Raw genomic sequence first — 21,220 nt, forward strand, 5'->3', positions numbered from 1 at the left:
CGAAAAATTATACAGCAAATCATAAGTTCAGAGGCCTTAATGACAATCATGAGCATGAGCATTATTGACCACCCACGGTTGCTACTCTGTTATTGCCAGACCAGCTGTAATTACACAGAGAACCAATAGACGATGCTTGGGACTAGCAATCATCCTCAATGTGTAAAAACTGGTGATCTCAAACTAGGCAATACCAGCGCCGGCCGCGCCCGAACGCAGGTCAAGAAAGGAAGCCGAGAACACCTCTGCACTTCCACAAGGAATCACAGCAGGGTTCGGTTTGGTAAACGATAAGCTGAATTGATATCCTAACGATCATATAACGCAAATGAGCTTGGGATTGAAACCACGGTCTTCTGCTCAGTAAGCAAAACATTTGCCTCTAGGCAGACGAGCTCCTTTTTAATCATCGAGTTGCTGTTATTACCATGTAGTCATGTTAACAAATAAAACGATTGACGAATCTTGAATGTGGATGGGCTTGAGATTAGACTCATGATGTTCTGCTCAGTAAGCAAAAACGGTTGCTCTAAGGCCACTGAGCCCCTAATATCACATTATACCGTTACTCAAGTTATTATAACTATTCCACCGACACTGGCACCGACGAAAACGAAAAGTTTTACAAAATACACGATAAACAAGCGATCTTACCATACATTTTTAATATGAAAGGACCTGGGGCTGCGGTTTTCTGCTCAGTAAGCAAGCCACTGCAACCGACGATCTTTCAAATCCTAAAACTAAAAGCTACGAAAGAGTAGGGGAAACAGCCCTATTGTTGCGGTGCGTTAGAAGCCTATTGTTGTGTATGAAAACCCCCATACACAACAATAGGCTTCTAACGCTGCTAACGTACCGCCACAATAGGGCTGTTTCCCCTACTTAGACCTTCATTAAGTTCCACTTTCACGCGACTTTCAATGTTTCGATTTGCTCTTCACGCATGGTTCAGGCAATCATAACAAGCTATGACCGACGGGGCCTCCCTTAGCTCAGTCGGTAAAGGCGCAGCTACAAAGCAAGACCATGCTGGAGGTGGCTGGGTTCGATTACCGGTTCGGTCTAGGAATTTTTCGGGTTAGAAAATTTCTCGACTTCCCTGGGCATAGCAGTATGATTGGACTTGCCACACAATCATATCAATGCAAAAATGGTACAGGCAACTGTGGAAGTGCATCTAGAACACTAAGTTGAGAGCACGCAATAAGCTAATATGCGATATGCAATAAGCTTGAAATGCGAAGAAGAAGAAGAAGAAGAAGAAGAAGAAGACCGACGTGACAATTGTTTAAGCCATGGTTAAACAAGCAATTGAAATGAAACTACGTTCTCGTTTTCACTTGGTATGTAATGAACAACAGAAATAGGCGATAATTCATATAGTTTCAGCGGTTGATGGTTAATTCTAAATGTACTAACGGTACTGCCTACGGCGACTACGACGGCGATTATGACGGCGCCTACGACAACGACTATAGCGAATTTTTAATTTACCATTCGTCTAGGATATAACACCTTTGCCCGGCACCTCCACTTGAGCTTCATGTCTGCTATCTGTCACTATTTTCAAAAATATCTAATAGCAATTACCTTTGTTGTAATACATCCCCATGGTCATCTGGGAAGAGGTTCGCGTCTAGTGCTTTCCCCAGGAACCGTTCACGGCCACCAGCTACCGCCCGTCCAGTCTTGGGCGTATCCAGCGAGGCATCCTTCAGTTTGCTCACAATCTCCGACACTGGCGAGAGACATTGGCCTTTATGTTAACTGCTGTTCCCTGGACTCATGGCCAATTTGTAGAACCTGAAGACGTCTTATTATGCCATCGATTAAATATCGTTATAGTATTATTTCTCAAAATTTCTTCTTCTAGACCAGGACTAGAAGAAGAAATTTTGAGAAATCATATTATATCGATATATAATTGAATTTATTTGAAATTGCCTACATTAAGGCGCAACTGAGCATTTAAGACATCTTTTTTGGCATTTCTGGTGAAAATACTTTTCACACAAGGGTTTTAGCACTTGAATCGGATTCAGGGAGCCCACATTTAATAAGAATAATTACTAGAAATGCAATGGGAAGCCATTTGAGGGGTTGATCAATTTTATTCCAAATCGATATTTTCAAATTTAAGGTTTCATTCCTAGTTGAACACTCAGTCGGTTAACAACGTCCCGGTCTCAGTCGCGCGGCATCTAGTTTTTTTCGGTGTTTTTTTTTCGCCCGAGCGGTTTTTTCACACCCCCCCCCCCCCATTGGGTGCCCCAAGTGACCAGTGTGCAACAGAGGAAGTGGAATTCCATGGGCCGAGCCCCTTGGAGTTGCCATCCAGCTTTAATTCACCCCGGTAATCCATCCGGTCGTCAAGCCATTTTTTCATCATCGTGCCGACCCACCAACACCAACCATCACCACCAGCAGCAGCAAACGGACCATCTAGCTGCAACGGCTGATAGGTTGTTTACAACCGGCATAAGTATTAGGCAATACATTTTGCAAGTCCATTGCCTCCCTATTGTAGTTTAATTTTGCCTCGTGGCGCGTGACTCTGTCTCTCACCCCTGGTAGGGGAGTATGGGTCATAGTTAGACAATTTTTTGCAAGTAGATTTAAGTTTTTTTTTTTTCGATTTTTTTTTCTTTTTGATTTGTTCGTACGGCGGGCAAAAATTTAATTACTAGTAATTAAAATTAATTAATTAGTGAAGGTTTTAATTTTTTTTCCTTCTTAAGTGGTTGCGCACCGCTTTTGCGCAACACTTATGGCATCTTCCGATGCCTACGTTACGCGAACCAGATACTATGAATCGTCTTCGAAAGGACCATGGGTTGTCTTTTTTCGGCCCAAAAATAAACCTTTGAAAACTCTCGACATAACGAGAGATTTGCTGCGTAAGTATCCGGGAATCTTGGTACACAAAGAAAGATTCAACAAACTGCGTGTAGAAGCACCGACTTATGATGTGGCAAATAAAATTGCTGAACACGAGCTTTTGAGTGTTGAGTATAACATCTACATCCCTTCTCGAAATGTGGAGATAGAAGGCGTGGTCTCCGACGCGAGTCTGACTGTCGAGGACTTGAAACATGCCTCGGGAACTTTTAAAAACTCGACATTCGCTACCGCGCTAGTGAAGATACTGGATGTAAGGCAACTGCATTCAGCATCTTTGCTAGACGGTAAAAAAGTTTATAAACATTCAGACTCGTTCCGGGTGACTTTCGCAGGTTCAGTTCTCCCAAACTTTGTTAAAATTGATAGTGCTTTTTTCCGGTGTGACTGTTTGTACAGAGGGTATATAATTGTACCAACTGCAAAAGGCTGGGACACTCGGCCAGCCATTGCGGCAACAAAACTCGTTGTGGCAAATGTGGTGAAAACCACAAAGAGGATTCTTGCCACAAAGAATCAGTAAAATGCGCTTACTGTGGCGAGAATCCTCACCCCTTGTAGGAGTGCCCGATGTACAAACAGCACTCCGATAAAGTGCAGCGTTCAATCTCTGGACGCTCCAAGCAGACATATGCTCAAATGTTGAAGGCTGCATCAGCCGTCCAAGATGCAAACTAATTTTCGGTTTTGTCAGTTGAAAAATCGGACTCTGACTCATCCGATGAAGGTGATTCTACGGTGGTACACGCACCTTCAAAAATGGACGGTTCCTCAAAAAGAAAATGCCCCTCCCCGAAAGTGCGCCGTAAGAAAACTAAAGTCACCTCCAGACGATTGCCAAATTCCCAGGGTAATGGGGATGAAAAAACGAAACCGAAGGCTCCTGTTGATCCAATCCCTGGATGCAGCAAGAATTTTCCGCCATTGCCCAACAAAGATAAAAAAAAATAAAAAAGCTGCTCCTCAAACTTCTCAAAAGAAATCCAAGTCCGAACGAGGTTTGCTAGCTTTTTCGGACATTGTGGAATTCATATTAAACATGTTCAACATACAAGACCCTCTAAGAAGCTTAGTTTCTGCCTTGCTTCCAACATTAGAATCATATCTTAAGCAATTGACTGTTTCATGGCCCCTCCTTGCATCAATCATATCTTTCGATGGATAATTCATCGGTCAAGGTCCATGTCTTCGACTGTACTTCAGTGGAACTGCCGTAGTCTAGTGCTTAAACTAGACTCATTCAAATTTGTACCCCACAATTCTGATTGTGAAATATTTGCTATCTGTGAAACATGGCTTTCTTCCGATAAAGAACTCAACTTCCACGATTTTAACATTATGCGCCTGGATAGAGACGATTCTTATGGAGGAGTACTTTTAGGGATCAAAAAGTGCTACCCTTTCTACAAAATTTCCCTTCCTGCTCTATCCGGCGTCGAAATCGTTGCTTGCCAAATAAATGTGAAGAACAAAGATCTTTGCATAGCTTCAGTATACGTTCCACCAAGAACCTCCATTAGCCGTAGTCAACTCTGGAATCTAGTTTCAATTCTTCCATCCCCAGTATTAATTCTGGGTGATATGACCTCCCATGGTACTGGGTGGGGCGATCTATATGATGACAATAGAGCGGCTATTTTTTACGATTTATGCGACGATTTCAACTTGACTATTTTGAACGCTGGTGAAGCGACACGTATAGCAAAACCTCCGGCTCGAGAAAGCCGACTCGACTTATCTTTGTGTCAAGATCGCTATCATTGGATTGTCTGTGGAAGGTTATCAATGATCCCCTTGGTAGCGATCATTTGCCAATCATCATTTCAATAAAGTGTGGCCCTCACTCTGCAGAACCATCTCGGGTTCCATTTGATCTTACAAGGAACATCGACTGGCAGAAATATGCAACGGCGGTGACAATCGGTGTCGAATCAATAGATGCGCTTCCACCATTGGAAGAATATCGATTCCTAGCCGATTTGATTTTGCAAAAGCTCACTGGAAGTACAAAAAAGAAAAGTTCCAAGTGCACCCTTTAAAAGGAGACCAGCCACACCTGGTTGGGACGAAGAATGCACAAAATTGTATGTAGAAAAATCTGATGCTTTCAAAGCTTTTCGTAAACACAAAACCTCCACTTACTTCGAGGAATATTCAAAGCTTGAGACAAAGCTGAAACAATTAATCAAAGCAAAAAAACGCGGTTATTGGCGCAATTTCGTCGAGGGACTCTCACGAGAAACCTCAATGAACACCTTGTGGAGGGTGGCTCGCAACATGCGTAACCGCTCATCTTCTAATGAGAGTGAAGAATACTCCAACCGATGGATATTCGATTTCGCTAAAAAGGTCTGTCCGGACTCAGTTCCAGCACAAAATATTCTTCGAGAAGCGTCTCCTAGCGGCTGCTCTCTGGATAGACCATTCACAATGCTGGATTTCTCTATGACTCTTCTTTCATCGAACAACTCCTCACCGGGAAGCGATATGATTAAATTCAATCTTCTGAACAATCTCCCAGATATCGCTAAAAGACGCTTGCTAGATTTATTCAATTCCTTGCTAGAAAACAACATTGTACCGCCTGAATGGAGATAGGTCAAAGTAATAGCCATTAAAAAACCTGGCAAATCAGCGTCTGACCATAACTCATACCGTCCGATTGCCATGCTTTCGTGCATTAGGAAATTGTTGGAGAAAATGATCCTTCGGAGACTCGATCAGTGGGTCGAAACAAATAACTTGCTATCAAATACACAGTTTGGGTTCCGCAAAAGCAAAGGAACAAACGATTGTCTAGCGCTGCTTTCCACAGATATTCAACTGGCCTTTGCGCACAAGGAGCAATTGGCTTCAGTATTCTTGGAAATTAAGGGTGTTTTTGATTCAGTTTCCATTGAAATTCTGTCAGACAATCTGCACAGATGTAGACTTTCTGGAATTTTAAATAATTTTTTGTACAATTTGTTGTCAGAAAAGCAAATAAACTTTTCTCTTGGAAAACTGACAACTTCCAGAATTAGTTACATGGGCCTGCCCCAAGGCTCATGTCTAAGCCCTCTTCTTTATAACTTTTATGTCAAAGGTATCGACAACTGTTTGGCAGAACAATGCACGCTAAGACAACTTGCAGATGACGGTGTGGTTTCCGTAAGAGGTCCACATGCCGTGGACTTGCAAGGACCATTGCAAAGTTCCTTAGATAACATGTCTTCTTGGGCTAGGAATCTAGGGATCGAATTCTCGCCGCAGAAAATTGAACTGGTAGTGTTTACTCGAAAGCGGTACCCAGCCCAAATGCAGCTTAATCTTTTGGGCAGAAACATTACCCAATCATTGTCTTTCAAGTACCTTGGGGTCTGGTTTGATTCAAAGTGCACTTGGAATACCCACATTACATATTTGAAGCAAAAATGTCAGTAGAGGATCAACTTTCTCCGTTCAATTTGCGGCACATGGTGGGGTGCTCATCCGGGAGACCTCATAACGCTTTATAAAACAACAATTCTCTCTGTTCTCTCGGCAAGAAAAAGTCACCTAATAAAATTGGAACGAATTCAATATCGTTGTCTGCGTATTGCTCTAGGCTGTATGCACTCAACGCATAACATGAGTCTCGAGGTTCTGGCAGGAGTAACACCCCTCCAGAACCGTTTCTGGGAGCTCTCTCTCAGAATACTAATCAAATGCCGAGTGACGAACACACTTATAATTGCTAATTTTGAAGAAATTCTTGGGCTGAACACACAATCTCGATTTATGAGAATCTACCACCACTACATATCATCAGATATGTGTCTTCCTTGTTATACTCCAGACCGTGTTCACTTCACCAATCGCAGTTCCTCAATTGAATATGATCTGACCATGAAACAAGCAACTCATGGGATTCCCGATCAACTTCGACCTATTATTATTCCGCGTATTTTTACTGAAAAGTACCAACAAGTCAATTGCATGAAAAGATATTTTACAGACGGGTTCCGTCTCAATGGATCCACTGGCTTCGGTGTCTTCAATGAAAACTCTAGAGCCTTCCGCAAACTTCAGGAACCTTGTTCCGTTTTTGTTGCTGAGCTGGCAGCAATCAACTTCGCATTGGGGATGATTTACAACATGCCCGCAGACCATTACTTCATCTTCACGGATAGTCTCAGCTCGATTGAGACTATTCGGTCGATGAAACAAGGTAGGCACTCATCTTATTTCCTTTCAAAGGTAAGGGAGCAGATGAGTATACTGGTCGAAAGATCATATCCCCCTATCCCCTTTGTATGGGTCCCCTCACATTGCTCAATCCCAGGCAATGAGAAGGCGGACTCTCTCGCAAAGGTGGGCGCGCAGGAAGGCGAATTGTATGACAGGCAAATTTCACACGATGAATTTTACCATTTAGTGCGTCAGAGTACCTTTTCGAGTTGGCAAACCGATTGGAACACTGGAAATCTTGGACGGTGGTTACATTCAATTATTCCTAATGTTTCTTCGAGAGCGTGGTTTAAAGGCTTGGGCTTAAGTCGTGACTTCATTCGCGTGATGAGTAGACTTATGTCCAACCACTACTCGCTAGATGCTCATCTCAATAGAATAAACCTCGTGGACAGCAACATCTGTCGGTGTGGAAACGGTTACGATGACATCGAACACGCAGTTTGGCAATGTACGGATAATGACGCCGCCAGAGAGCGACTTTTGAATACCCTCGAGGCCCAAGGAAGACAACCCTATGTTCCTATCAGAGACGTGTTGGCAACCCGTGATCTCTGCTATATGCAGTCCGTTTATGTTTTTCTTCAAATGTCTAGTATAAGAATTTAATTCCTTTTGTCTTTTGTCTCTCTTTATTAGTTTTTGTTTGTCTTGTCCCCCCGTCTCGATGAGTCTCATCGTCGCCCACTGGTCACCCACCATAGCCGGTCGAACTCCGGACGAAGCTAGAACAGCACTACCGTTCATACTGGCGACAACGCTCTGATGAGACAACGAAACCCTACCCCAAGCTCCTCCCCTGATCCTATCCTTCGAAAATGTACCCTTCTAACCTCGAGTAAGCCGCGAGTAATCGGCCCAACTCCTACTAGACATAGAATTAAGTGAATTTTGTTACACACAGTGAACAATGAATTATCGGCTCCGTAAAGCTAACGCGATTGAGCCTTCCAAATAAACGAACTAGATAAAAAATAAAAAATAAGATTTCAAAAATCATGCTGGACGATGGAGGTCTCATAGCCACTGATATAAATATCATTATTTTTTTCAACGTAGTTTATTGTAGAATTTTTTTTTACGTTAAATATTGATCAATTTATCCCCGTATTCAAATGTTTTCCAGCTAATTGAATCTGATGGAATGATGAATATTGATTTTATGGCCATGTTTGTTTATTATCTATAGGAAAGACCCGTGCCTTGGTGATTTAGCTATATTGTCAGAAATTAGCACTCCAGCAGCTGAATTCCGTGCATAAATTTCATCGAAGAGATGGAAATTTCTACATGTATCTAATACGACTATATACATACATTTCTTTCTTTTCGATGAAATGTATGCCCGGAATTTAGCTACATGATAGTTTGAATGCCTTAGCGCATAGAAAAATCCATGCTTTTTATGTGTATTTTTTTTTATTAAATAAATCAAGATCACTGAAAAAGCTAGTCAAAATAATTAATTGGTTACGAATGGGTTTAACCAAAACTAGCTTTATTAAAAATATAAAAAATCCCAATGCTTTTGTGAAAATAAATTCAAAATAGTTACAAACAGGAACAGTGTTGGAAAAATATCAAAAAATCAAATCTCACCAATGCCCAACACCACGCTTGATTTTCGTAGATAACAATCAACAAGCAAACATCTGCGGTTGATTTTGCAAGCTGTGATATTGCAGCTCAGAATATCAAGCTAACAAAACTCACCAGCTGCAAATCTCAACAAACTGTGGTGAAATTGAATTTAATGATTTTTGCTTTACACCCGAATGCAACCGAAACTTCCATAACGGCTGGCAGCAGTCCCTTTGTGTCTGCCATCGGTGAAGAGAAAAAAGAGATAGCAAACTATAGTTTCTCTTTCTAAGAAAACGATGTGGAACGGAATAATTTTTGTGTCGAGTCAACTCTCAGCTTGATTTTTAAACGTTTTGAATAGTCTCGCAATATCAAAGGAGCTTGTAAAATCAATATCAAGTATGATATTTTGTTCCAATATCACGCGTGATATTGCGAGCGCATAAGCGCGGAAAAATATCAATTGATTTCTGATTTTGCCAACACTGATCATAATCATGACAAATTATAACCTGACTTTTCATAACTGTTGCCAGATGTCCTAAATGCAAGAAATTTATTCCGTGTGCACTTTACTATGTTTAAAATTCAAACTCCTAGAATTCAATTTTGGTTTCTATGTCTGAAATTTGGCTGATGATGAATTATACAGAATCTAAAAAAAAAAGATAGTAACAAAATTCATGGAAATACCTAACTCTGAGCATTTTCTTATTTCGATATGCTTAAATTTATGACATCCGAACGCTCCTATTCACAAAGCTGGAAACATCCACAACGCTGAAAATTATCGCGGAATTTCGATTCTAAGCTGCCTCCCAAAAGCTCTGGAGAAGATTGTATATCAAGCGGTTAGGCCAATAATTACCGAACATCAGCACGGCTTCGTGAGGAAACGCTCTACAACAACCAACTTAATGGTGTTTGTCAACTCACTGATCAACTCCATTGAAAAACGACGACAAGTTGATGCGATCTACGTGGACTTCAGTAAGGCGTTCGATAGGGTTCCACATGTGCTTGCAGTGGACAAAATGAGGTGTATGGGATTACCTAATTGGGCCACGAAGTGGCTACAGTCTTACTTAACTGACCGCTCAGCCTATGTGAGCATTAACGGTGTTAATTCGCCTAGTTTTGAGATACCCTCTGGTGTTCCCCAAGGTAGCCATTTGGGGCCTTTACTTTTCATCCTGTTCGTGAACGATCGGTGTAGTCGACTGTGCTTTTCGAAACTTATGTTCGCCGATGACTTAAAGATCTTTCGTACAATTAAGTCAAGACTTGACTGTTGCGCAGTCCAGAACGATATTGATTCCCTTTTGCGCTGGTGTACATTGAACGGTATGCAGGTTAATGTCACAAAATGCTGAGCAATATCTTTTAGCCGTTCACGCGAGCCCTTACGACATGACTATAGTATAGGACTCAGTAGTTTGCTCTTCGTTTCTTCAGTTAAGGATTTGGGTGTTATCATCGACTCTAAAGTCAGATTCAATGAGCACATCTCCATGATAACTGCTAAAGCATTCGTCACATTAGGTTTCTTGAAACGAAACACAAACGCATTCCAGGACATCTACGCGCTGAAATCACTATACTGTGCTCTGGTCCGCAGTCTTTTAGAGTATGCACAGAGTATGTGTGGGCACCCTTTCACGCTATTCAAGCTAACAGAATCGAAGCCATTCAGCGAAACTTCGTAAGATACGCTTTACGTGTTCTGTCCTGGAACGATTCGGTAAATTTGCCGCCTTACGAAGAACGGTGCAGGCTGATTGACCTTTACACGTTGGCAGCAAGGAGGAAACTACTTCAGCGACTCTTCGTGTTTGGATTGCTTAACGGTGACGTGGATTGCAACTCTCTTGTGAGCCAAATCTACATAACCCAACAAACAATTTTAGCTGCAGACTAGCTTATACAGGCAAATATTAGCTGTATAAGCCAATTTTTGGCTGTATAAGCTAATCTGCAGCTAAATTTGTTAGTTGGGAAATGCTCCTCAAAGAGTTCTACGTAGTTACACGCTTCTGTGGCAACCTACCCATCGGACCAACTATGGATTCAACGAACCGTGGACTTTGTGATGTCGTGTGTTTAGTGAAACGTTTGATGTATATGATTTTAACATTAGTAAGTCTACTTACAGACATAGAATTCGACACCTAGCCTAGAAAATATCTGTACAACATTATGTTGAAGATTTAATTAATTAAATAAATTACAAAAAGCATGAACAAAGGATCATTGCTTGTTCAAATTCAGACGAGCACTTTTGCAAGCCGTAAATTCGCTGATTCACGTCGGCCACCAAATCACCACCAAAACTCGCGGCGGACACATTATCAGCACTTCTCCCAGCTAATTTACCAACCGGACCGTATTCAAACTCGCACACGGTGACGCGACTCTCGACACGCCGAAAGCGTTACATCCGGTGAACCAGCCTCCCGGTAGGAAATGAAAATCTCAAGCTCACTTACACACTGGTTACAAAAAACACACCCGTGCAAAGAAACGAATCCAATAAAAAAAAAGTAGCTCGGTGAGCAATTTTGTGATACGGAATTTCCACTGAAAATCAACCGGGAATGCACGAATTTCACCACACCCAACTGCGAAGCACGTTCAGAAGCACTTTTGATACACTTTCGGTATCAATTTCGGTCGAAAACACTTATTTTTTTGCAAAAAATAGTTGCGAGCAAACCAACATCAAAACCGACCGTGTCTAGCTCTTTCATGCACCTTCGTTTAGTGACCTTAATGCAATGATTAATTTAAATTAATTAATTTAAAAGGATTAAGTGAGAGAGTGTAGAGAGTGTAGGAGCAAAAAAAGTTGGTGAAAACAAATCAGCTGCTGGTAAAAATTTTGATTTCCCTAAGGGAACAATTCTCGAAAATAAAGTGACACAAGCGTGTGTAAGAAGATCGGAACTTCCCCACGAAATGGCTTCCGGTTCCGAAATGGCGGACAAAACAGTCATTGACCTGACTGCGACTCCGTGTGGAATCTGCGGGCCGTCAACACACGATGAAGAAATGGTGGGTTGCGACGGTTGCGCAAGCTGGTTTCACTCTCGCTACGTAGATCTGACGGAGGGACTGATGCCGAAAAAATGGTAGTGCCAAAATGAAGCTTGTCAGCTCCAGGCTCAGGAGTACCAAAGGCAGCTCAAAGAAGCCAAGAAGCAGGCTCGTCTTCGGAAGCCTACCGACGAGTATGACAAGTCTACCGTAAACTCTCGCAAAGGATCTTCCATCGTGGAGCAAAAAGTTAAAGCATTGGAGGAAGTGTGAAGAGCTGGAGTCGGAGATGCAGCTGAGGAAGAAGGAAAAAGTGATGCAGCGTGCATTTGAAAGAAAAAAGGATGGAGATGGAGAGAGAGAGATGCGTGCTGAAGAAGAAGATGAGCAAAGAGCTCTGCAAGAAGAGATTCTGCAGAAGAAGAAGGCACAGATTGCACGAATGAAAGCGAATCAGTAGTCATTCGAACAGCAGATGGCGGACCTAGAGAGCAAGAAACCGCTGAAACTAACCAAAGAAAATCTAAAGAAGCTCGCCGGAGGCATCGAGGATACCGAAGACGACGAAGATGCGGACGATGATAAAGACAATAGCAAAGAGATACACTGTCGGAGGATTCGAAAGTACCATCCAAACATTCCGAACCATCCGTGAAAAGTATTCCGCAGAAAGTTAAGAAGGTGGACGGGCTATGGGCAGAAGCAGGTTGGACCGACAAAGGCATTGATTTTTTCCCATAAGAAACACTTATGAATTTTAGCTCTAGTGAGTGTGAATTTAGTTGATTTACCTTATGAAAAATAATGGTGACAAAAAATAATAAATCGGAGCAGACTGGAACCGGAAAATGGACGTTGAGGTAAGGGGGCCCGTGGGTTGACCACTAGTTTTTCAACACTTGGGAAGATGCAATGATTAAAGGCATATAAGAGCTACCTCATGTTACCCGAAAATTATTCATAAGTCACGCTTATAAAATTCATATATGTTGTTCATAAGTCGAGCCTTATGAAATTCTTTGGTCTATATGCCTCAGTGTATGACAGGTGTAAGAGTTTCACCAAGCATTTTGCATGAACGCTCATCAAACCAGCTCAGACGCACACGCACATGTGCACGCTTTGCTAAACGCGTTACTATGTCATTGGCTTTAGGCAAAGAAGTGTGCGTTTGACTTTGTACTGTCGCATTAATGGCCTTTCGCTCATTTTCAACTTCTATTCAATTTTCATACTGCCGCACTGCCAGATCTATCTACCTACCCTCTTCTAAGACCATTCTCTAGCTAATAAATTATCACACTAAAGCTTCATGTTAGATAGCATTTCGAATCAACTCTGAAAATCGCTAACTTTGAGTATAAAGTAACATAAAAACACTTTGAAGATAAACAGTGATTTTTGACAGATAATTTTCGATATGACCTCGTGGGAATCGGTTAAAGATTGTGCATATCTTTATTGCGAATCGACATATAGACAAAGGACCTATTCAAACAAACTTTACACTTCGTGGACTGATCTATACAACTTGAATATTTGTTCTTTCAAATCGTTTTCTGTCCAGAATTCAGTGCATTACGGTATGTGCTCTTAACTGCATTGAACGAAAGGATACTTTCGAAGCTACTTGTCAAGAATTATGTGTGATTTGGAATGGGACATTCTCGTTGAATGATTAATTCGTGAATTAGCCGAGTTTGAGGTGACTGTTTTTTTTTTTTAAATGAAGGAAAATGAGTGTTGTAATATGACTGTAATTTGTATTGTTGTTAATCAACTTCATGAATTGATTCCATTTTTTTTATGGGAAATCCGATTCGAACGGAATGCATAATAGGGATGAATAACAATTACAAAGGATGGGATCAGTCCACATCGTGCTCTTTGCCGTGCGAATCTATTTGCTTTTTGCTGAAGGAAGTGTTACTACTACCTAAAGCTACAACAAATTTAAACAGCACTTTTCAATGCTCAACCTGTAAAAAATGTCTACCTGGTTCAACTCTTATTCCTCTTCGATCCATGTTTGGACCCTACCCGAGGTAATCCTTCTTGGATATCGATTTGGAAAATTCCTCTTCGATCCTTCAGATTCTTATAGTAATCTGCTTGGAAGTCGATTTGGATAAAAATTTACTGCCGCCATGACGCCTAAACGCAAAAGAAAGGGGCAAACTCTTGACCCCCCTTCTGATGAAATTAATTTGAGTAATCAATTTGATCTGCTCACGGATGATGAGAATGATCCATCATCCAAGAAAAATTCTAGTAAACTTTCCCGGCTTAATGCCAAGAAGGAAAAGATTCCCGCTATTGTGATAACCACAGAAGCACAATTTTTTACTTACGACACCAAAACTGAACGTGTGTTCAAGGTTTTCATGAAAGGACTGCCCAATGGTGAATCCCTGGATCAGATAAAAGATGAACTGGCAAAATTACTTGGAGTTGTGCCACTCCAAGTAATCAAAATGAAAATGAAATCCCGTCCTGGCGATTCACGCAACGGGATTTCTAATGATTTTTATTTAGTTCACTTCAAGTCTAGTGAACTAAACAACCTTAAGGCCTTAGAAAAAGCTTGACTTATGCTCCATGTCCGAGAAAAGTGGGAACACTTCAGGCAGAAAGCGATCCTACAAACTCGTTCTAACCGTCAGGTAGGAAACGCTCCACGTTTCCGACAGGTACAAATTCTGTTAACAACGGTCAGCGAGGAACAAATTCTACATTCGTACCCGTAGGTACAAATACCACCCCTGCTTCAAATGTTTCATCTGTACCTACTCCCCTCGCTTCTAACAATGTTCAGCGAGTTAATGGAGCTACCTATGCTTCTATTGCAGCGGTTAGAAATCAAAATACTAACCAACGTTCTAACGGAAATTTTGACAATTTTGACTTAGGAAGCATTACCGCCCCTAAAATGGAATTTTTACAGAATTCATTAATTGACATGATTTCTGATATGCTTAAATCTAACTCCATGTTTGATGCTATTCAAACTGGAGTAAAATTTGCAAATAATATTGTCATGACTTTAAAATTCAGTAATGGATTTTAAAGCATTAAATATTTTAAATAGGAATGCTCGATCTCTTAAAGATAATGAAGCCGAGCTATTTAACTTTTTGAGAGTTCATAACGTGCATATTGCCGTCCCAGACAACCAGAAGTCGCATAACAATGTATAGAGAGTATCGTAAATAACTACAGTTTAAGTCAACATCGCATATAAGTATGACATACATCGCATTGTGTTTAAGTTAAATCGTATAGAATGCAAATTTGCGACTTATATGCGATGAATCATTTTTCCATCGTACTGTACCACAAATTAAATCGGATTACATCTTAAGGCTTTTAAAATTGAATTGGTTATGACAGATTAAATCGTATATGATGCCAAATCAACTCGTTTAATAAGAAATTAAAATTTGTACGTATATGGCCTCCACTTTTGTAGGTATAAGCCCTTTTTTTGCATTCTATACGATTTGATTGTTTGGATATATGTTTGTATATCTCAGAAACAACTTTGAATATACGTGCATTCTGGTTGTCTGGGGTTATAACTGAAACGTTCCTTAAACCTGGCCATAAGGTTAAGAAGGACTCAAATTATTTAATTTATAGAAATGATCGTCTTGATGGACCCTGTGGTGGCGTTGCCATCATTGTTCATAGATGAATCAAGCATAAAATTCTTTCTTCATTTGAAACCAAAGTTTTTGAAACTTTGGGAGTTTCTGTTGAAACAAAATTTGGACAACTTACGTTTATAGCTGCCTATTTGCCATTCCAATGCGTAGGCCAGCAAAAGAATTTTCTCAAGGGTGACCTCCAGAAACTTATCCGGCATAGGTCTAAATTCTTATTATTGGTGATTTTAATGCAAAACACCGCTCATGGAATAATGCTCAAAGCAATTCCAATGGTAATATCATAGAGGTAACTCTAAGACCAGTGGGTCCCGAAGAAAATCATTATTATTTTTGGCTCACTCAGTACCAGAACAACGGTCCCAAGCAGTCCCAAGCTATTTCACTCACCCCTGCATGTTCTGCATGAATCCACACACCCCTGATGTTATCTGTCAAACTTTCATAGAGAATCAAAACAAACATAGTGTAGTAATAGAATTTCAACTAGAATAGGGTACGTAAATCGTTTGCTTGGGACCAATAGGCTACTAAAGTGGTGAGCCAATTTAAAATCGTTAGTTTCGTATTGATTGTTGGTAATATTCTGTTTGATGATTGTTCTGCAAGTTATTGCACTAACAGTCCAACATGCTTTACTTCTGCAAGAAATCTCTCAACTATTGATTTGGTCTTAACTGATTCATGTCAACTTTGTAGCCAATTGGTTACCCATGCTGACTTCGGTTCTGATCACCTTCCAGTAACTTTTGAAATATCCCAAGAAATAATTTGTAATCCCAACAGCTCTATTTTCAATTACCATAGAGCTGATTGGGAGCAATATCGAACATTTATGGAATATAACTCCGATCCAAACATTCCTTTGCAAACCAAAGATGAAATAAATTATGGTCTTGAATCTCTGACTACTTCTATAGTTGAAGCAAGAGCTGCATCAGTACCAAAATGCGAGGTTAAATTCGATTCAATTATAATAGACGACGATCTTCAGCTCTTGATCCGTCTTAAAAATGTCCGTAGGAGACAATATCAAAGAACACGCGATCCTGCCCTGAAAGTTATCTGGCGGGATTTGCAAAAACAAATTAAAAAGCGATTATCTGCCCTGAGGAACAAACCCTTTTGGAAACTAACAAAATTTTTGAAAAAACCTCAAAAGCCTATTCCAGCGCTTAAAGAAGGTGGTAAAATTTTGATCACAAATTTGGAAAAAGCTCAGAAACTTTCTAAGCAATTCGAGAGTTCCCATAATTTCAGTTTGGGTCTTACTAGTCCTATTGAGAATCAGGTTGCTCGGGATTATCTGAATATTTTCTCTCGGGAAAATATTTTTAATGATTTCTGGGGACTGATTTGGACGAAGTAAGGTCTATAACTAAAAAGTTTCAAAATATGAAAGCTCCAGGTGATGATGGAATTTTCTATATCCTCTTAAAAAAACTCCCAGAGAGTACCTTGTCTTTCTTGGTAAAATTATTTAACAGATGTTTCCATTTGGCATACTTTCCTGATAAATGGAAAAATGCACAAGTTGTTCCAATTTTGAAGCCGGATAAAAATCCAGCTGAAGCTTCTAGCTACCGTCCAATAAGTTTGCTTTCTTCAATAAGTAAACTTTTTGAAAATAGAATGATGCTTCACATCAATACGAATACGTCTCTGCATTTTTGGCAGCTGACTCAGCATACATTTATCAATTATTGGCTCAGTATTGGGCATATTTGGTTGAGTTTACAAAAACTTAGAGCCATTTAAGGAAAACGCCTTTTTCTTGAAAAAGCTTATTCTCTTGAAATAAAATGAACATAACTTCTGGAAATTTTGCTCATTTTTAGTCGTAACAAAGATCGGTCATCTGCCACTAATTTTACTTAAATTCGTCCACTAGGTAAACATTTGAAAATTGAGCGTTTTACTAAAATAAATCTAACTTCATACAGGCTCCTCCAAACCCAAATTATAGCAATAAATCATTAAACATCTTTTCAATCACCACCCACGATTTAAAAAAATAAGTCTCTTCATCATGTTTATAAAAAATCTTCTAGTGTGTACGATACATTTTGAGATACACTGTATGTCCTGGCTTGTATAGCTGTTGCAGTGTTCGAAGGTTTCTATTGGTAGCAAATTTATTAGACCTTGTCTTTCTAGCTACTGTCCATGGATTATCTGTTTGTGGGCTACCTTCTAGGATTTTTCCTCACCAACTTGCGATCGTTCCCAGATGACTGAATTCATTGAATTGATAAGATTACTCCAACTTATCTCAGTTATTTTCCAATCGATTTTACTGTCACTTTGGACGTTTAAAAATCATTTTACGAGGTGATAAGTTAAAGATTACATGATATTCCCTCTTGTTACCCTTAAGATATGAAGTACTCAAGTAGAAATTTGATAGATTCCAGTCTCCTGCGGACAATGGCCTTGAACAGTTGGCTGAATATGAAGTTTTGGGTGGTTTTTCTACTCTGCCATGGCATGTAAGTCTATAATCAGATTTGAATGTGTTTTAAAATATTTTATCGTTGCGTTCATTTCCAGAGTAACCGTGGTGGTAAACGGGCAGAAACGATTTCCGGAGGAGTTCAAATTTGGCGTAGGAACATCTGCTTATCAAATTGAGGGAGCATGGAATGAAGACGGCAAGGGTGAGTCCATCTGGGACTACCTGACTCATAACCACCCGGAGAAGATCGCTGATCGTACGAATGGAGACATCGCTTGTGATAGTTACCGGAATGTGAGTTTTCAAAAAAAAAAAAAATATATTGGCGTCAGGAGTTAAAGATTTTGTTTTTATAGTACAAACGTGACGTGCAAATGCTTAAGGAACTTGGAGTCAACATGTATCGATTTTCGATTGCTTGGAGTCGGATCATGCCAACGGGAATCAGCAATCACATCAACCAAGCCGGAATTGACTACTACAATAACTTGATCGACGAGTTGATCAAAAATGGTATCGAACCGATGGTCACCCTGTACCATTGGGATCTTCCGCAACGGCTGCAGGAAATCGGAGGCTGGACCAATAGAGATATTGTAGATCACTTCAGGGAATACGCCCGGGTTGCTTTCGAGAAATTCGGAGATCGTGTCAAATGGTGGACCACGTTCAATGAACCGTTGCAAACGTGTTTGTATTCATACGAACACGATTCGATGGCTCCGGGGTACAATTTCCCTGGAATTCCATGCTATCTGTGCACTCACAATCTCTTGCTGTCACATGCGGAAGCTGTTGAGCTTTATAAGACTCAGTTCAAGCCAACCCAAAATGGTATTTAATTGAATGCATTTCAAAGTATCCATGCACTTAGTGTTAATTGTTTCAGGAATCATCGGAATTACGGTGGATTCCTCATGGGCTGAACCGAGAAGTGATTCAGCTGATGACCGTGAAGCTTCAGAATGGTCGATGCAGTTCCATGTATGTAACGCTTTCTTTGATTCAACGAACCCATATAATGAATTTATTCCTTCCAGATCGGATGGTATATGCACCCAATCTTCGGCAAGACGGGAAATTACCCACAGGTGATGATCGATCGTATTGCAGCCCTGAGTCTACAGCAAGGATTTAACAGGTCACGTCTGCCCGAATTCACCGCTCAGGAGATCGCTAAACTCAAGGGTTCGTCGGACTTCTTCGGAATTAACACCTACACGACCTCGCTCGTGTACAAAAATGATGCAATCAATTCAGTCAACTACAGAGTACCATCGTTTGATCACGACCGAAACACGGTTGGCTATCAGGATCCCAGCTGGCCATCAACTGGATCGGGATGGTTGAAAGTCTATCCAAAAGGAATGTACCACTTGCTGACCTGGATTCGGAACGAATACGACAATCCTCCCGTTTACGTCACGGAGAATGGAGTCAGCGACCGCGGTGGTACCAAGGATGTAGCACGTGTCAATTACTACAATCAGTATTTGAGTGCTGTGTTGGACGCTATGGCCGAAGGCAGCGATGTTAAGGGATACGTTGCCTGGAGTTTGATGGACAACTTTGAGTGGCGGGCGGGATTGACGGAACGCTTCGGAATGTACTACGTTGATTATAGCGATCCGGGCAGGAAGCGGATTGCAAAGACGTCGGCGAAGGTGTTTGCTAATATTATCCAGAAAAGGGTTATCGACTTGGAGTATTTGCCAGAGCCGGAGGTATTCATTCCGGATAATAATTCTGCTATCACTGGTCATATTTCACGTTGCCTGTTAGCTTTGGCATTCGGTGGATATTTGTTTGTCATGTGGATTTTTTAAAGAATAAAGCAACTTTTTATAGCACATAAGCACACTATCTCAGTAATCACCAGTCTTATCACACACCTCACACAGCAATAGGCGCTCATTCTCTATTCTAGCATCCCATGTAAATACTTGATCGTAAGTAGGTAGGATGTATCTTGCGTTCAGAATCATAAGGGCCTAAAAGCGATGATCGATTCTCTTCGTCGATTTTCTCTTCGCATTACCACAGTTCATGAACCAATTTTTCGAAATTCTTACAATACAATGTAGTGAAAGGTTGTACTAGCTAACAAATGCAACATCAAATGCACCGAGAAATATTACCCAGACGAGTTATTAAAAAAATAGAAAATCTATGAAGAGAATTGATCATCGCAGTTAGGCCCTTACGACTCTGAAAGCTAGATATGATAATCTTCGATCAGTACCAAAGCGGATAATCACAGGTAGATTGGAGCTCACGGTCCACTAGTGTTGGTGAGTTGTTTGCCGTCAATGTTCATGAAAAGTTCACTATTTTGTCATACACGACGCAAAAAAAACGGCGGATTTGGACTGATTTGGACCTGTTTCATACTACCGGAAGGTGTATGCTGGTCACTAATGCCATGTCAAATTGATTTCCTACGCAAGCGATCAATTTTTGACGTGAATTTCACGAATAAACACGAAAAGGGTTGATTAAAATTAAAGCAAAACTTGCCATATACGATCGTCATAGTTCATTTTAGTAAACAAACTAACACTTCTTCCTTATTTGACATTTATGATCAGCCGGTGCCGATGGTGTAGTGGTAAGCGTGACTGCTTTCTAACACCCCAATGGGTCTGGGTTCAAAATCCCAGCCGAGGTCGGTGGGATTTTTCTGAGGTATAAAAATCTCTGGTCATGTCTTCCTTAGGAAGGGAAGTAAAGCCGCTGGTCCCGGCCCATGTTTGTTGAATGGGTGCGATATCCTACGCAGGAGTGGAAGCTGCCTTCCTGCACATTCGATTGCCGTCAATGGATGGCAATCGATGTCCGTCGGTGATTGGCACTAGATTGCGGCGTAACAGAGACCGACTTTAAATAAAGGAATGAAGAATACGAAGAAGAAGAAGAAGAAGAAGAAGAAGAAGAAGAAGAAGTGGCACTTATGATTTTCCGTCTTGGATCCAGTACCGAACAGCAGTTAGCAATAATGTACGTCCGTCTGTGAAAGGAAAATAATTCACAATATAAACAGTATTCGAACCATTTGACCGCAATAAAAAGATTTATGTGTTATAAACGTCGCGTGTGATAAAGGTACCGAGATCCGAAGCAGTCCACCCTAGTGCACTTATCTCCCTGTTTGGCTGCGCCAAATCGTTCAACTCGTTTTCGCCATAAATAAGATTGTGGCCTGTGGATTTGAGGACATACCTCAACTCCCTAGGCTAGGTAAAGGAGTCCGCAGTTGAGTAGTAAAGTCACATTAATGGCCCTTCGCTCTATTTCAACTTCTGTTCAATTCTCACACTGCCGTACTCAAGCGGAACTATCAATCTATCCGCTTCGGAACATTCTCTAGCTTATA

The 21,220-nt window shown here is 40.8% G+C and overlaps 1 protein-coding gene across 1 annotated transcript; it reads left to right on the forward strand.

The window, feature by feature from the left end:
* The first annotated feature begins 17,942 nt into the window (after positions 1 to 17,942).
* LOC135699319 (lactase/phlorizin hydrolase-like) lies at positions 17,943 to 19,683 on the forward strand. The gene is made up of 4 exons (XM_065219566.1): positions 17,943 to 18,141; positions 18,204 to 18,681; positions 18,737 to 18,831; positions 18,888 to 19,683. The coding sequence occupies exons 2-4, from the start codon at positions 18,222 to 18,224 to the stop codon at positions 19,671 to 19,673; spliced, it is 1,341 nt and encodes a 446-aa protein (XP_065075638.1). The 5' UTR covers positions 17,943 to 18,141; positions 18,204 to 18,221; the 3' UTR covers positions 19,674 to 19,683.
* The last annotated feature ends 1,537 nt before the right edge of the window (positions 19,684 to 21,220 follow it).

The sequence above is a fragment of the Ochlerotatus camptorhynchus genome, unplaced genomic scaffold (assembly GCF_037179485.1).
Source record: "Ochlerotatus camptorhynchus isolate MF236.1 unplaced genomic scaffold, CSIRO-AGI_Acam_v1.1 ptg000105l, whole genome shotgun sequence".
NCBI classification, from domain to species: Eukaryota; Metazoa; Arthropoda; class Insecta; order Diptera; family Culicidae; genus Ochlerotatus; species Ochlerotatus camptorhynchus.

Excerpts from the sequence above, each read along its gene's own strand:
- LOC135699319 (XM_065219566.1), top strand. The coding sequence starts at position 18,222 with ATGCTTAAGGAACTTGGAGTCAACATGTATCGATTTTCGATTGCTTGG. Across the intron at positions 18,682-18,736 it reads GTTCAAGCCAACCCAAAATG|GAATCATCGGAATTACGGTG; the intron begins GTATTTAATTGA and ends TAATTGTTTCAG. Across the intron at positions 18,832-18,887 it reads AATGGTCGATGCAGTTCCAT|ATCGGATGGTATATGCACCC; the intron begins GTATGTAACGCT and ends TATTCCTTCCAG.